Raw genomic sequence first — 17,042 nt, 5'->3', positions numbered from 1 at the left:
CATCATATAGAGAATAGGATCAACAAGAGCATAGGATCAAGTCTGAGGTTAGTATGATGGTACGTATTTTGATATACAGGATTACGGGCACATCTATACAAAATTGGACGTGCGGTTTTAGACGAATGAAGAGCATGTGGAGAGGACAGTGAAACTCTGTACATATATTAAAAATATAATTTTAAGACCTTTATTCCAATGTTTCATGTGTCAAAACGATTAACTCTGATTTCCTATTTTAAAGTATTAGTTATTTTTTACACAAATATTTAAAAATTAAGTAATTTCATTCTCTCACTTTCAATTGACGCTGTAACTAATTTTGAATTATTTTGCATAAAATCTTTTTATATACTTTATTCAATGTATTTACATACATATAATTTATTGTAATAATTTATTTGAACTTACTGTACATTTAAGTATATCTTTAAAAATTGCTTAATCATGATTACGCGCCCTCTTCTACTACAATTTCAAAACAAGAACTAATATTGTTAAACGATTATTTTTCAATAATTTGTCAACATATGTTTTGATTAGTGGGGAGGGTATTATGCGTTTGTGCTGATGTGTGTAACATCCAAAAGTCTTGGTACTACACCTACCTTAAAGTATATCAATCGGCTAAGAATCACTTTCTGAGTCGATTTAGCTATGTCTGTCCGTCTGTCCGTACGTCTGTCTGTGTGTCCATGTAAACCTTGTGCGCACCATAAAGGTCGCAATTTTCAAGATAACTTGATAAAATTTGGCACATTCTCTTTTTGTTTGGTCCAAAGACTAACGCTATTGAAAATGGGTGAATAGGTCGATTATATCGCATAGCCCCCATATTTTTATTTTAATTAACTTTTATACTCCTACTAAACACTTGCCTCAGTGAATTAGACATAATAAATATTTGCTGAAATAACTGCTTCTCTTTTTAATTAATAGTTATGATGTGTAATCTAATCTTAATTGTGAATAAAATCAACTAATAATAGAAATAATAAATTAGGTACCTTAGCAGTCACCTGTATTATATATATAATAATACATATTAATAATATATTAGAATAAACATATTTATTTTTATTTTAAGAATCAAACATAATTTTTTTTTATAAATCAAATATTTTTTTAAATTGTATAAAAACAAATATAATTAAATGCTACTCTTGATAATACTAATTACTTGATAAACATACATATGTACATCCATATAAATATTATCAAAGATTTTTATGTGAAAAAATTCCGTTGTCAAGAATCTATTTGTCATAATCACATAAAAACTAGATTTTAAATCTTAAATTGCATGTTGAGCATATTTAATAGGCGATTATTATAATAAAATATTGTTCTAAGGAATATTTCTTAATTTTAGGTAATTAAATAGCAATTTACAAAAATATTAATAAAACTTATAAGTATGTAATTATATGGAAATGCATGTAATTTTTTTAAGAAAATTTTTTGATATAATTATTCGTTTGATAAATAAAATGTTGTCGAAATGCTTTTAAACAAAATCGGATAACAACTTTAAATTTTGTATTTATACGAAGAATTGGCTTATCATGTTGCATAGAAATTAGAAATGGTAAGATACGAAACTTGTTCGACAAATTTTGTAATGCTCTTTTTGGATTTTAAATAAATTTTGATTTAGTTAAAACTTTTTACATTTTGAAGCGCATGTCGGGTATTTTAAGGATGTTTGAAATGTTATTAAAGAAAAAGCTTTGAAGTCCTTCTCTTCTTTTAAATAATTGAGATAGAACTTTGTTAAATTTTGCTACAAATTTTAAGGAAATCATGCAGGAAAAAAATTTTAATATTTCTTTTTTGGGTGAATATATATTTTCTGATATTTGAAAAACGAAATGTAATGTAATTATCATGGAAATGTGCAAATGCATGTTTTTTGTGGTGCGTCGTATGGACTCATGGATAATGTATTTACATGTTTAAGACCAATTTAACAATTTTGGCATCGATTTGTTAAAGCATATTTTTGTATATTTTACCCATAAGAGCATAATTTAGCATGATTTGACATTTGTAGCATATTTTCGAGTTTTTAGAGCATATTTTACCTTTTTAGTGAATATTTTAATATTTTTCTCTCTAGTTTTTCATATTAGTATAATAAAAAATCATTTTTTATGTAACATTATTTTTTTAATTAAAAAAAAAAAAACAATTTAATTTTTATTTAATTTTTTAAAAATTTTTCATTTTTATTTGTAAAACTTGAAAGCAAAAAATGCAATAATTCTAAAAAAGCCAAAAACTTTGTCGCTTGAAATTTGTTTTTAGGGCATCAAATAACTTTAAATAACGTTAAATTATGAAGTTAATCAAATATTGAAATTTTGTGGCATGAAATAAAAAAAATTTCTATAACACTTCAATTTGCGTTGAAAATATTTTCATACAAATGTAATTTATATGATAAATGAAGTGAAGTAAGGGGAAGGGATATATAAAGTAACTCCCTATATATTGAATATTTCATTACATTTTCAGTCTTGCTGAGCTTTTTAATATTAAAATATAAACAGAAAATTTAATTTTAGAGCATATTTCGAGTTTTTTTACTGCACATTTTAAGCGCTTAAAACTTTTAGAGCATATTTGCGGTTTCACTTGTAATTACAGTCGATTTAGATATGTCCGTCTGTCTGTCTGTGTATCTTAAACGCTTAAAACCAAGAATTTATCTGGTTTTAATAAAAAAGCTTTCAGGTGGAGGGTTTTTAAGAGACGTCATAGCCGATTATTGCACTATAACAATGTTGTATTATATTTATACATTATTTTTTTCTAATTTTTTCACTAATAAGAACAAAATGTACACTTTTCAAATGATACCGCATATTTTATATTTTGTTTAAGAAATGCTGTATAACGTAAAAAAATAACTAAAAAGGGACTTTTTTGTAAGCGGTCCAGCTCAAAAACGGGATAGACTAGACATATTTTAAGAACCATTATAAAACATAACAAAGATTATTTGAAGCTGGGAAAAATATTGAATTTAACATGAAAATCGTGCCTCCATACGATATTTTTCTGAAAACTGTTTAGCTCATGAATGGACAACACTTAAACGAAAATATTTTGGATAACATAATATTACATAACAACGAACATTTTGAGGAATGTAACTCAAGCACCATTTTTTGTGAGTGGGTATAATATACATACGTACGACAACACAGGTTTGTCGAAATCAAAATTTTATACACATCCGTTGTCTAAATATTAACAAACGTGGTAAGCTCACTACTGACAAACAATCCATTGTCAATGGTGTTCATGGTTTTATTTTTAAATTGATCTTTTATTTTATTAAAAAAAACTTTTAAGAAAACTTATCCAAAATTATAATTTAAGAAATCACTTAATGCAGTGTAATTATCTTAGGGTACAATAGTAATATTAAACGATTTAAAAACTTTAACAAATTTTTTCACTCCAGCTCCATTGGCTTCCTGATAATAGGGCAGTGTTTCCATGCGCTTTATCCAGGCATTCAATTTGGGATACTTCAAACTGTCAATATCGACGAAAGCTTCCAAAGACGTTACTGTAGTTATAATGCTAAAGTCCGCTATTGTTAATTCATCTCCGGCCATGAATACATTATCCTTAAGAAATACTTCTAAAAAGTCGTAGATTTCATGAAGAGCATCAATTTTTTCCCGAGGAACTTTTGTCTCATTTTTGTACCACAAGGGACTGGTAATATTGCGTAGCCCACCTTGAAACATGACACCGCTCTCGAAGAATAAACGTTGGTTAACAAGAGCACGTTTTAGAAAATCTTTAGGATAGAGTGAATCATCTTGGCCATATTTGGTCACTAAGTAGGAATTGATGGCATGCGAATTCCAAATAAAATGACCATCATCTTCTAACGTAGGAACAGTATGTTGCGGATTTTTTTTAAATATTCTTTTGACAAGTGTTCTTTAGCATTGAAATCTACTGCCCTTAATTCAAATGGCAAATCGAGAGCCTTTAATGCTAAAAGGCAGGCACGTACCGGAGGACTGGGGTCAGAACCATACAAAATAATTTTACCCATTTTGTTAGACAATCTGTTTGCTTCTAAACACAAAATGTTAATTTTCAATATACTATAGTGTGTACTAAAACTAATAGCTCTTGAAAATGGTAGCTGCTACATTTGATAAAAAGCTTTTTGTGTACAATTGATATTTTGTATGTATATTATAGAATAAGCTTTTTAAAATAATTGTTTTATTTTGTCTTTATTTAACAAATAAAGTTAAAATTAAATATTTTGTTTAATATACATACATATTTAACTTACAACTATAGATTATTTTTACTTTTGTTGTTTGAATTTATTTAATAACTAATTGTTTTTTAGTATTTGCAAATCTGTGCTTCTAATTGTATAAATGAACCCCCCTTTTGTTATAACTGTCCCAATCAATCTTTCAACTGTCCAAACTCGTAGATATAAATATAGATATCCGAAATCATTAAGATTTTCGATTATTAGCATCAGATTTATTTCGTATTTGTGTAATTATTCGAAATCAAGAAGTCTCTTATTCTCGATTTCATGTAGTATTACTGATCATGATTAGTATTATTAATCAAAAATACGACGTATTAATTGAGGACGATTAGTTTCTTGAGGACGATCAGGGTTGTGTTTGTTGCCAAGTTATGCGTTGTTTGCATTAATTGTATGCCTTTACCCAGCAGTTCGACGGGATAGTCCCGAACTGACCACTTAACCTACCACTTGTGGTGGCCCCTAGTCACCAGACTACCCAGGTGACCAACCATTTTAACATGGGCTTGTCCTACAAGGAAGTCAATCGTCACTCTACACCCTCAAAGAGACAGTAAAGAGACGATTGCCTCCGCTCTCGCTTACAAAGGGGACACTAAAGTGACGACTGTCTTCATTCTTGTTTACAAAGAGTTTATTTGTGACGAAAGACCAAAAACATACGAATTGGAGTTTTATATAGTTAAACGTAAATCAAACCACAAAATGTATGTCAAATTCGAAGCGGTTAAACATTGGCATGTCGTTTAAGGGTTTTATTGTAGGGTTCAATGAATACAAGTTATTTAGTTTCATTACAAACTTTAAATGGATGGACCGATGCACAATAATTTGTAATTCATGCGGTCACAAGAGGTCTCTAAAATCAGGTAATATGTCCGTCTGTCTGTGTATCTTACACCAATAACACAATGTCTAGTTATTCTTTATCTTAAGGTTAAATTGACAGTTTTCGTACAAAAAATATTTTAATCGGTTATCGTTTAACTTTCGGTTAAAGGATAACCAGAGGTGGAGTTAACGGGACTTAAACGCTTAAAACCAAGAATTCAGCTTGCTTTTAAAAAAGAAACTTTTAGGTGGAGGGTTTTTAAGATTCGGAATAGCCGATTATTGCACTATAACTTGCGATAGGCGGACCACAGATATTCTTAGCGAAAACTATTTTATAACCTTCAACATGGTGAAGTTTGTTATTCAGTTCAAAATTTAAAAAAAAAATTGAATTTTTGTATCGAAGGCAGTTTTTAGAAAAGTATTTAAAAAATCCGGAACAACAAAATATTACGTTTTTCATCTATTTTAAGAAATCATGTCACAATTTTTTTCGACCTAGGATTAATATTTTAAGAAATCATGTCACAACCTAGGATTAACATTCTTTGTTAAAAACTTTCTCTAAATAAAAAAAACTAATTTATAGGTAAAGATTATCCGCCAAAGTCGAATATAGGAATCTAACTTGTTAAGATATGGTTTATTCTAAAAAAGTTTGCACAATAAAAAATTTCGTTTTCTTAATGAAAATTACGATTTCTTTGAGCAAAAAATTTTATTTCACTTGTATACGGTTATCAATAGCTTTACACTTTACACTTTCATACAATATTTAATTCCAAGCGTCAAAGTTTAATTAAACTACAATGGTGATATTCTTCGATTTAATCATTTCTACCAACATCTTAGCACCGACACCATTAGCTTCATTATAATAGGGTAGACTTTCTAAACGTTTAATCCAGGCAGTCAATTTTGGATACTTTGAACTATCGATGTCAACAAAAGCCACCAACGAAGTCACTGTAGTTACAATGCTAAAGTCGGCAATTGTCAAATGATCACCAGCCATGTATGGACTGTTTTTGAGGAAAACCTCCAAGAAGTCGTAAATTTCAATAATTGCATCAATTTTATGTTGAGGTACTTGTGTCTCATTTCTAAAGAACAATGGAGCAGTTATGTTGCGTAAACCTCCTTGGAACATAACACCACTCTCGAAGTGCAAACGTTGATCGACTTGTGCGCGTTTCAAAAGGTCCTTGGGATAAAGTGAATCATTTTTGCCATATTTGCTTACCAAGTAGGCAATGATGGCGTGTGAATCCCAGAGGAAATTTCCATCATCTTCTAAAGTGGGTACAGTGTGTTGAGGATTCTTCTTCAAGTATTCCTGACTTAAGTGTTCCCCTTCTAATAAATTCATGCGCTTGTATTCAAAAGGCAAATTCAACGCTTTCAAGGTTAGTAAGCAAGCACGAACTGGTGGACTTGCATCTAAACCGTACAAAGTTATTTTAGTCATTTTACTTTTACACTGCCGTTGTCCGTCGGGATACGTTTAAACTGCACTCTGGTGTTAAACCAACTAATAGAATAAATACAATTTATTTATACAGTTTTTATTGAGAGCTTTAGGGAAGCTTTTCATCTCACTATTATCAACTATACTAATGTCTAATTTTTCCATATACTTACATATGTATGTACCTATATGTATAATATATTGTATTTATTTGTATTAAATAAGTTCATATTAATTGTTTACTTTAAATATTTTATACATATATAATATATACATATGTATGTATGCTTGTATGTACTTTTGAACGACTCACTCTGTAGGGAAATCTGTGTATTTGTTACCCCTCTTGAAAATTATTTTGCTATGTTGTATGATGAATCTCAAAATATTCGCAGCCGTTATTCAGCTGTACCGATTTCAAAAACTCATCTTAAGTCCTTAATCTTCGAAATAAAACAATATTTTAATACTTAATGCTACAGCTTTCTATGGGATACATATATAAGCCCGTGAATTTTTTACCTTCTTCGGAAGTGATGCTTATTGACTTCCAAAGAAGTGAAAAGAATTAATTTTTTTTAATTGAAGGTATATTTTTTTGGAATAAAATTTTTTGAATTAAACCAATTTTATTTAGAAGTGAAATTTTTAAGTCCAATTAATTGTATTCTATAATACTACAATTTCACTTCCTAATAACTTCCATAAAAAGAATATAATAATTACTGAATGGCTTCAGATGAAGTGAATTTAAAAACAAATAAAAAGGACATCCCTGCTATGACAAGTCTATGTTAAAATCATAATTTTTTCAGGTATTTTCAGTACTTCCATGGAGTACTTATTTCTACTTATTTTTCACTTTTATGGAAATTTTCTTTGCTGGGTAGAACAAACGAATTGTTTCGTAAGATCTGGTTTACTGAGATACTTTTGATTTTACGTGTGAGAGAAAGAGATGGTTGATATTTCTTTCTCTTTCTCTCACACACAAAAATCAAAAGTTTCCTAGTGTGAACCAGGTCTAAGTGACTCATTTTGTAAATGTTTTCTTGCATTTTTAATGCTTCTTCATTTTAGATCAACATACGTTAGAAGCAGGGTTTTAACACATTTCCATAAAAAATAACTAAAAAATATATTTTTTGAAATCCATCCAACAATCGCTAACATTAAAATATTTTGGGAATTTGCATTAAAATTAAAATAAAAATCATGTATCTCTAAGACCGTGAATGCTAAATACAAAATATTCAGGGTTTCATCATATGACATAAAAAAATGATCAATTAACCGATCGACGATTAATTGTATGAATACAAATCTAATAATCAGATTATGTGCGTATACGTCTACACAAGTGTAGATGTGAAGAGATTAGTATTTCTTATTCCCACCTTCGTCTCTAGTTTACCCTATGTTTAAATATGATTTTCTTTGAGTGCAGTCTAAAGCTTCAACATATTCATTAAATTTATTTAATTTTAAAGATATGTGTAGTAGTTACAAATAACATGATCATTGTTGCAATCAAAAGTTTTGCACCATATAAACCTGCTATATCGAATGCTGTTTTTCTGACACTCAACTATCAATGACATTTATTGCATAAATTAGATGACATAACTCAGATTCGCCACGATAAAAACTCTTTTAGATAGGGTCAAACTGGTAAAAAACTAAGACCAAATATTATATTTTAGCAACAAACCGGAAATGTTAATTTTTTTAACAAGAACGACAGGGTAAAGTTCTTGTTTAGGTGTTATAATTAAACCCTAATGGAAACATAGACGATAGAACCGTAAGTTACAAATAGGACTCCCCTCTGGGATAATCCGCAATGAAAGAGTTTCAAAAATTCAATAAGCCCACATGGAATAATAAAATGTTGAGTAGGACTTATAAAATCCTATGGTATAATCGGACGTGAAGCTTACTTAGACCTATCTGTGCATATAATAATGTTTGGTATTCTTAGTATATGCAACTATACATATGACAGAGAAACGTTAGAACACAATTCATTTTCTTACAAGAATTTTTCCTAATAACCAAACTTGAATATTGCAAAAATATTATAATTTAAAAAGTGACGAAAATTTTCGTTTCGTTTACATAAATAATGATTTTATTATTTCGATTTTTATATTAAAATACAAACATTTTTATATTAAAATACAAACATAATTGTTCGAAAATTATACGCTCAATTTGCAATTCGTTTCAAAGTGCAATTGTTAAAACCAATTTAAAATTACTTAAATGAAAAACTCTTAATTATATTAATAATTAGCTCGGCGACGACTGTTACGTACTTGATTGGCCAGGCAACAAGCGAATATAAATGCGATTAACTAAAGAAAATATATTAAAAATATGTAAATTTAAGTCTTGACTTTAATTAAAACAATATTAGAAAGAGCTTACCTCAACACCAGCGACACCTAAACCAGCATATCGGATAATATCGATATTCTTTTCCCAGAATTTGGCAAAAGTACGAGAACAGCCTTGACGGGTCATGGCATTAACAACATTGCAACTTGTGGCATCAATTCCACAGCAAGATAGAGGAATGTCATCACCAGCTAAGGAGTAATCGGTGAACGATTTTTTACCACAGCAATTAAACTGAAAACATGCCAAAGTTATTAAACTGTAAATTTAATTTTCTTTATGAAAAAAAAAAATACTCACGGTTAATTGCAAAGTATCTAAGACTTTTTGGTCGACCTTACGTTGATTCCATATCGTAGTTACAACATTGTCCATCGATTTTAAGAATTTTTCACGCTGTACCCAAACAAAAATAACTAATGCCAATTGACACATGAACAAAATTAACATTATGACTGAATACTAAAATAAATCAATACAAAATTAAAATCTCATTATAATTAATTAAAAAATACAATACTTACGGTCATGGTGCAGCAGGAATTTTCTCTTATGGCACCACAACAGCCCAAAAATGCGATAATGAAAATAACACATCCCAAGACCAAGATAGCAATTGGTACACTATTTGCTTCAATACTTTGTGGAATATTCGATATACTACTGATATTGGAAACCATTAGTGATCCAAAAACAATGAGTAGTATACCACATACCTATAAAATATATAAAAGTTTTTTTATTACAGTATTGTTCAAAACTCAATCATTTTTTTATTAAAGCTGCAATTTCACTGTGGTTGGGGATATGTTTTAAAAACATGTGTCCTATCATACAGTACCCACTAATTATAACCGAGAGAATTAAGTTCTTACTAAAAGCAAGAAGTCCCTAATCCTATCCTTTGTCAAAAGGGGCCAGAGTAGTAAGTGTATTCTACAAGTCCTGGTAACTAAAGGGTCCTCTAGGAACGACCCTTTAGTTGCGCATTCATCAGATATTTAATTTTCCCGAATGCCCTGATACCCTGGACCTCAATTCATTCATTGTGAGGTTGTGCCAGTAATATGATACAATTGAGAAGACATTTTGACTTAATAACATTAGAGTTAAGAACCATGATTGATGCAAGGCTGTCCATGTGGTTATGCTAATGTACATATCTCTGCCTGAAAGACAGTGCTCGATATGGTCAACAACGGAATTTCCCATTTTGAGGACACAATATCTCAAAAACCTGATGTAGTGGAAGAATTCTAAAGTCAGATTTATATTTCATGTACGTAGTTAAATGTGTTAAAACCGTATCTGAAATTGGTTTCTATTTATCACCCTCAAATTTTCTCCTAATATGGTGTTGAATATTTAGTTCACATATTACGGAAATTTTATATATGTATGTTATCATAAAATTTATTAACGTTTAAGGGTTAATATTGATTTTTATTTGATGTCATTATAAATATGGATCTGTACTATATATTTTTATCAAGTTTCATTTAAATTAGTTGAACATTAAATACTATTTTATTACGGTTTCATGAATGTCTTACAATATTGCATAATTTGTCTTTATTTAGGAGTTAATATTATTTGATTTTACTACAACTTCGGATAAATGTTATTATATAAATAAAATTTAATATTACTTATATAAATAAAATTTAATATTCTGTTTTTATACCCACCATCAAAAGAGATGGGGGGTATATTGATTTTGTCCTTCCGTTTGAAAAAATCGAAATATAGGTAATAGACCCACAAAAGTATATGTATTCTGGGTCGTCATTCAATTCTAAGACGATCTAGCCATGTCTGTCCGTCCGTCTGTCTGTGTGTCTGTTGAAAAGACGATTGTGTCCGAATGGAAAGAGCTAGAGAGTTGATATTTCACATAAATATTTCTTATAGGTAAGGTTTGTTTGGTATTGAAAATGGGCAATATCGATCCACGTTTTCGGATAGCCCATATAAGTAGCCCCTCGAACAGTCATAACTTGTTTAAAAACAGTCATAACTTGTTTAAAAATACAAGTGTATAGATGAAATTCGATATAAGTAAGTTTCATAAGAGTCAAAATCTATCTAAAAAAATTATGAGGATCGGTCCATGATTGACCCTACCCCCCATATAAGGTCTGCAACGTTCATTAATGGCTTAAAAATACGAGTGTAGCGATGAAATTCGACACAAACAAATTTAATACGAACCATATTCTGTCTACCAAATTTTATTGTTCCTACCCGCTATAAAAGGTACCCTTTATAGCGGGACCTTTAACTGGCCTAAAAATACGAGTATATAGATGGAATTCGACATAAGTAAGTTTTATTCGAGTCAAACGGGGTTGATGGTGGGTATATAAAATTCGTCATAGCCGAATATAACACCCTTACTTGTTAGGTTTTATATAAAATACATAAGAGTAAAGACTTAATTAAGTTTTATTTAGAATATTATTACCAAAAAAATATAGCTTTCTCTGAAATACTTAAAGTTCAAATCTCAGGTACCACTTATCTATGAGAGATATTGACAAACATTTTTACTATTTATTCCCTCACTTACTGTCCATGAATAACAATGTAAAAATGTGGAAAATTATGGGTGATACGACTTTTTTATATCGGAAATAACACTAGGATGAAAATTATTTAAAACGCCTTTTTATCATTGGCCGTGCAATTAACACTCTCGATAGAGACCCCAATTATTTTAATGTAGTTATTTACTTAAAAAGACTTGTGAGAAAGAACGTTTTTTCAAGGTCCCCTCAAAATAGTTATATCAGAAGATTTCATTGTTTTTGAACTTCATCTTAGTGTAAATTTTTAACAAAAGTATGCTTGCACAAAGATTCGTTTTGTACTTGAACTTAGAAATTATTAATACAATTAGTCAGTTTTTTTCGAAGTACAGTATAGATTAAAAAAGAACATTCTGAAAAAATTAATATTACCTTGAGTTTTTTTGGCTGTTTATCAGGACAAGGTTGAGACCCTACATGTCTTTTATACCACATTAAAAAAAATATTGATTAGAATATTGCCAATTTATATTTGTTTCAAGCTTTATCTAAAGAAGTATGATATTACGAAAGAGGTTAAAGGTTCGACAGATTTTATAAATGAAGTTACCTTCCCGTTTTAATGAGATCTGGATAACAATGGAATTTCCCCTCTTGAGGACACAATATCTCAAAAACCTGATGTAGTGGAAGAATTCAGATTTATATTTTTGTAGATACAGTATCCTTTGCCTCAGGGTTTCGACCTTTTTATCATAAAGGACAACTGAAGTTAACTTTAATTTACAACATTCGTCATATAACTTGTTATATTCGAATATAACACATTACTTATTACTTTTGTAAAAGAAAAAAATCAAAAATTTATATATGAGAACTATGGCTTCTAAACTAAAAAAAAAAAATGTAAGTTATTTCGAGGGATTGGAAAAGGTTCGGGTAATTAGAAACTCTAAATAGAACCCATATGTTTTATCATATTTTCGGATATCTCAAAAAAATAAGATTCAAATGCAAAAATTAAAATTATCGGATCATGCACTATTTAATCAATCCAAAAACTACTCCGCTGCAAACATTATTGGAATACATGATTCGTTAAGTAGTCCTACGTTATGCACGAATGAAACATGTTGGTTTCTTATGTTGTGAATCATGTACTCAAATAATTTTAGACAGGGAGTAGTTTTGGGATTACTCTGATTATTTAATTAATACACAAAAGTCGATCGTTCAAATACGGCGTTTCTTTAATTCAAAAAAATGTAAAATAGAGTCTGAAAATTAATATTAAAAATATCATTAACCCACTATCAACTTTCATAAAAGAATGACAAATAGGGAAAATGCTTCTGGGATTTGATTTCACTAATGCAAAGAGAGCACAGGGAATTTTTCGCCCCTCAAAACATGTGTAATAAGAAAATATATTCGATTAATTATTAGAAAAAATAAGCAATTTATGACTTGTTTTCCAACTATAAAAGTATGACCCATTCGCACATAAAATAATTAGTCATCAGACATGGAAAATTAATTATTACAAATATATTTTTTTTGTATGTATTTGCGAATGTTTTCATTGGTATTAAAATACTTTCAATCTAGAATTTTTTATATAAAAATTGAAATTTTATAAAACGATAAATTTGAGTAGAATGACAAAATTCATTACTCCTATTATTTTCTTTTTAATTTAAGTTAATGTTTATTTTAGAACAGAGATAAGATAAAAATTAAATAAAATACAAAATAATATTTGGAGTGAGTTTAGTAAATACCATTGAAATGAAGAGATTTGTGCTGTTTTTATCATTGATAAGATAATTACACTAGTTTTTATAATTAGAGAGTACTCAGTCATCCGACCCCAAATTAGAGTTGTTCTAATTTTTAGTTTTTTTTTTCATTTTTACGAATAACAATAAAAATAGCAAAGAAAATTACATATAACTTTGTTACTTTTTCTTCTTATGTTCATAATTGTTTTTTTTTTGCAGTTAAACTATTTAACTGCAAAAATTAAATTCATATTTATTATTTTATTTTTCATTAATTATTTTCTCACCACAAAGAGTATGTTGAATATAAAAAGCACATATTTCACAAAAACACCTCCACAATCCATTTTATTCGTTTAATTTTCACTTTTTAACTGTTTTATACTTATTACGTGTTATTACTTAGAACGTTTAAAATACAACTAAAATAATATTCGAACTATATACATTTTTAATCGAACTGAGTGCTTTTTTTCGTTTTACATTCTTATCTGCCCTACAATCGAAAACAATAAGAGAAGTTTGAGTAAAACTAACTGAACACAACAGAGTAAAAATTTTCAATCTGGCAACAATTATTCTAACACCCGTTCAGTTATTAATATATTTGAATTAAAAACACTTCTGATTGGTGTAAAAGTACGTTCACACATATCGAATATTTCACGAAAAAGACATAACCACGATTTTTGTAAACTTATTTTTAATTTTACATAATTATGTCGAAATAAGTAACTAAGACGTTCGAAACTGATATCGTCGAGGATATATGTATTATGTTTGTGCAAATAAATACTTATTAGGGGTCATGTAATTTTCATTAACGTACCTTAAGTAGTTTTTTCAATAATTCGATATTTCGTGAAATATTCTAGTTATTGTAACGAAATTTCAAAAAAAAAAAATCGAGTTGTTTTTGATTTTATTTCCAAATTTGAAGTTTTCAAAATTTGTCGGAACCTCTATTAGAGAAATTATAAGAGTTAAGAGCCATCAAATTTTTCTTGGGCAACAAGCAAAGTAAATTAATAAAGTAACGACATCTCTTTTTTTACAACAACTACATGTATTTTGTTTGTGAAATATTTTAAAATTGTGTCAAAATCATATGGTTTTTCTTTATAAAATTTAACAAAAATTTCTTTTTACAACAATACACATTTAGATCTCCTTTAAGTGAACATGTCATAAAGTAAATATTTGGAAGTTATTTATTTATTTTTTTTTTTTTTTTTTGATAAAAATTAAATATGTCGAAAAAGCTAAGACTTTTTTCTATATAACGCTATCATTAGTTTTTTCCATTTTCATTGTGTAGGCCTTTAGGAGATACAGCAAAGTTCATTTTTATATGCATATTTTTCCAGACAGTTTATTATTTTTTAATACTAGGTATAACTTTTTTACAAAACTATCATTTAATATAAAATTTCTAAAAAAAAACCTTTTTGACATCAAATATGCTGTTGCTATGCATGAAAATGTGTTATTTTAAATAACCTTTACAGACAAAGATTTAATTGTTATCGATTTTTTAAATGCTATTTCTACCATACACAACTTTAGTGGGGAGGGTATATTGGGCTCAGAATCATTTTCTGAGTCAATTTAGCTATGTTCGTCCGGGGGTACAACTGTACGAATAGGGCTTGTAAACATTGCAATCAAACTACAGGTCGCAATTTTGGAGATAATGCAATGAAATGATCTTTTATGGTTACTATTTCACCTAGCCCCCATACTACTGAACCTGCCAAATAGGGCTTTTAAGTTATGTTTTATTATGTTTTATTTAGTTAGTTATATTTTATTTACTCGTATCTCGACAAAAAGCTACACAACCAAGTTCTATACAAGCATTGATGTCCCTGATGAAATTTATAATTATAGGACCTCATTTGACCCTAGCCCCTATAAAAAGCCCCCATCAAAGTTTTACTTAAATATCCACAGTTGTATTGAACAATTACTTATATCTGAGGCAAGGTACAATTCAACTTAAATGCTTTATTATGAAAACTAAATCACATTTTATTCGTATACAGGTGTAGGGTATTATATGGTTTGCCTTACCCGACAATAACTTCCTACTTGTTTTTATAGATATTTATGTTTTTTTTTGCAATTTTTAAAAGTGAAAAAGTTAAATTTGGCCACTGTTTGACAAGCCGCTAGTCCATCTGGACCTTAAAAATTCAGAGATGGTGTTTTGCTGTGGACTTTTAGATAGCTAAATGAAAATAGCTTTTCATTTATTTATTTTTATTAACAATATTGTATTAAAAAACATAATAAATATAAAGAGCAGCATATTTGAAAAGTTGTTGCTGTGCTTTATTAACCTTCTTAAGATTAATTAATATTATTAATATTTAATATGAATAGTTAGAGTTGAGTATTCCTCGTACAAAATAAAACGTAAAGACCATGGCAACAAGTTGGGCAACAGCTAAAACAATTCCAACAAATCGGATAATATCGTTGTTGCCTGCCCAAAAATCATAAAATTCATTTGCACAACCAGGTTTGGTCAAGTAAACTTTGTCCGGACAGTCGACTAAAATCCATTCACCACAACACGAATTGGGAACCTTGTTAGTGCCATAATCGTTTGGACCATAACGACCGCAACAGTTAAACTGAAAATAAAAATATTTTTAATTAACAACACTAAACTAGATTTGTTTAATTTGTTCATCTTACTTGTATTTGCATAATATCCATAGGATAATAATACTGAGGATAATTCTGTGTCCAAGCCTGTAAAACTAAATCCCTCATGGCATTAGGATGTTTGCTAATATTAACAAAAACCCATGTAATCATTGCAACTTGAAGGATAAATATTATTAATGTTGTAAAAGCATACTGAAAATAAAATGATTTATTTCAATAGTTTAGAACTAAGACAATAATAATGTCTTACAATAGTTAGGAATGTTGTATTTTCTATATATACACCAAAACTTCCAAGGATGGCAACTGCTACAATAAAGACTCCTAATATTATGACAAGTGTTGGTAACGTTTTTATATCGGCAGCATTTTGGAATTTCGTAAAATCGCCAATTTTTTTGATCATTACAATACCAACAACTATTAACACAAATCCAAATACCTGAAAAAAACACAAAGCTAATATTAATGAAAGGTTTAAACATTTAATATAGAAAACTCTTACCGCAAATACCGCATTACAAATGTACAAAATGTAGTTAATAATTGGAGATTTTGTAAAACGTTCCATTATGTCTCTAAAACTAATGTAACAATAAACAAATTATAATTTTGAATTAAATAATTATTAAATTAATCGCTCTCTTGATTGGTTTTTGTTATATGAACTAGACACATTCTTAATAAGTAGATTGTCGAAAAAGTTTTTCAATGAGGTAGACATACTTAGTATATGTAGTTAAAACTGCCATCTATATCTTATCACAAGCAATTATTTATATCGACAATTCCCAAAAAAAATCATATTTGAGGCATAAAAGGTGACATTTTTAATTCAAAGTTAAAACTGCTTCTATTCTTTCGTTATTTGATAAATACACATTTGATCTGAGTCCAATAAAAGAAAAATTATAAGAAATAATTTAAAAGTTGTATGTGATTGGGATCGTAACACAAACAAAGAAATACTGTCGTTTACAAACCTATGACTGCGCCCCTGGTGAGCCCATGAAGAACAAAACTCTTCTCTT

At 28.9% G+C, this 17,042-nt stretch overlaps 3 protein-coding genes and 1 pseudogene across 3 annotated transcripts; all 4 read right to left on the bottom strand.

Annotated features, from left to right (window-relative positions):
• Window positions 1-2,291: 2,291 nt before the first annotated feature.
• LOC124420768 lies at window positions 2,292-4,848 on the bottom strand (annotated as a pseudogene).
• Window positions 4,849-5,857: 1,009 nt separating this feature from the next.
• On the bottom strand, window positions 5,858-6,699 carry LOC111675377 (glutathione S-transferase 1-like). The gene has a single exon (XM_046954871.1). The coding sequence runs from the start codon at window positions 6,624-6,626 to the stop codon at window positions 5,958-5,960; it is 669 nt and encodes a 222-aa protein (XP_046810827.1). The 5' UTR covers window positions 6,627-6,699; the 3' UTR covers window positions 5,858-5,957.
• A 2,035-nt stretch (window positions 6,700-8,734) lies between these two features.
• LOC111675385 (23 kDa integral membrane protein-like) lies at window positions 8,735-13,776 on the bottom strand. Its single transcript, XM_023436148.2, has 5 exons — window positions 13,623-13,776; window positions 9,551-9,742; window positions 9,327-9,488; window positions 9,057-9,260; window positions 8,735-8,983 (listed from the first exon to the last, which is right to left on the bottom strand). The coding sequence occupies exons 1-5, from the start codon at window positions 13,680-13,682 to the stop codon at window positions 8,912-8,914; spliced, it is 690 nt and encodes a 229-aa protein (XP_023291916.2). The 5' UTR covers window positions 13,683-13,776; the 3' UTR covers window positions 8,735-8,911.
• Window positions 13,777-15,558: 1,782 nt separating this feature from the next.
• LOC111675386 (23 kDa integral membrane protein-like) lies at window positions 15,559-16,742 on the bottom strand. The gene is made up of 4 exons (XM_023436150.2): window positions 16,517-16,742; window positions 16,262-16,453; window positions 16,039-16,203; window positions 15,559-15,974 (listed from the first exon to the last, which is right to left on the bottom strand). Exons 1-4 carry the CDS (start codon window positions 16,580-16,582, stop codon window positions 15,708-15,710), a joined length of 690 nt encoding a protein of 229 aa, XP_023291918.2. The 5' UTR covers window positions 16,583-16,742; the 3' UTR covers window positions 15,559-15,707.
• Between the last annotated feature and the right edge of the window lie 300 nt (window positions 16,743-17,042).

The sequence above is a fragment of the Lucilia cuprina genome, chromosome 6 (genome assembly GCF_022045245.1).
Source record: "Lucilia cuprina isolate Lc7/37 chromosome 6, ASM2204524v1, whole genome shotgun sequence".
Taxonomy (NCBI): domain Eukaryota; kingdom Metazoa; phylum Arthropoda; class Insecta; order Diptera; family Calliphoridae; genus Lucilia; species Lucilia cuprina.
Note: the sequence above shows the minus strand (reverse complement) of the source record. Positions and strands in the feature narration are given on the sequence as shown.

Coding starts and splice junctions, on each gene's coding strand:
- LOC111675377 (XM_046954871.1), bottom strand. CDS start 6,626: ATGACTAAAATAACTTTGTACGGTTTAGATGCAAGTCCACCAGTTCGT.
- LOC111675385 (XM_023436148.2), bottom strand. CDS start 13,682: ATGGATTGTGGAGGTGTTTTTGTGAAATATGTGCTTTTTATATTCAAC. Junction 9,489..9,550: donor ATTCCTGCTGCACCATGACC/GTAAGTATTGTA, acceptor GATTTATTTTAG/TATTCAGTCATAATGTTAAT. Junction 8,984..9,056: donor TAGGTGTCGCTGGTGTTGAG/GTAAGCTCTTTC, acceptor TATTTTCTTTAG/TTAATCGCATTTATATTCGC.
- LOC111675386 (XM_023436150.2), bottom strand. CDS start 16,582: ATGGAACGTTTTACAAAATCTCCAATTATTAACTACATTTTGTACATT. Junction 16,204..16,261: donor ATACAACATTCCTAACTATT/GTAAGACATTAT, acceptor TTTTATTTTCAG/TATGCTTTTACAACATTAAT. Junction 15,975..16,038: donor TGGATATTATGCAAATACAA/GTAAGATGAACA, acceptor TTTTATTTTCAG/TTTAACTGTTGCGGTCGTTA.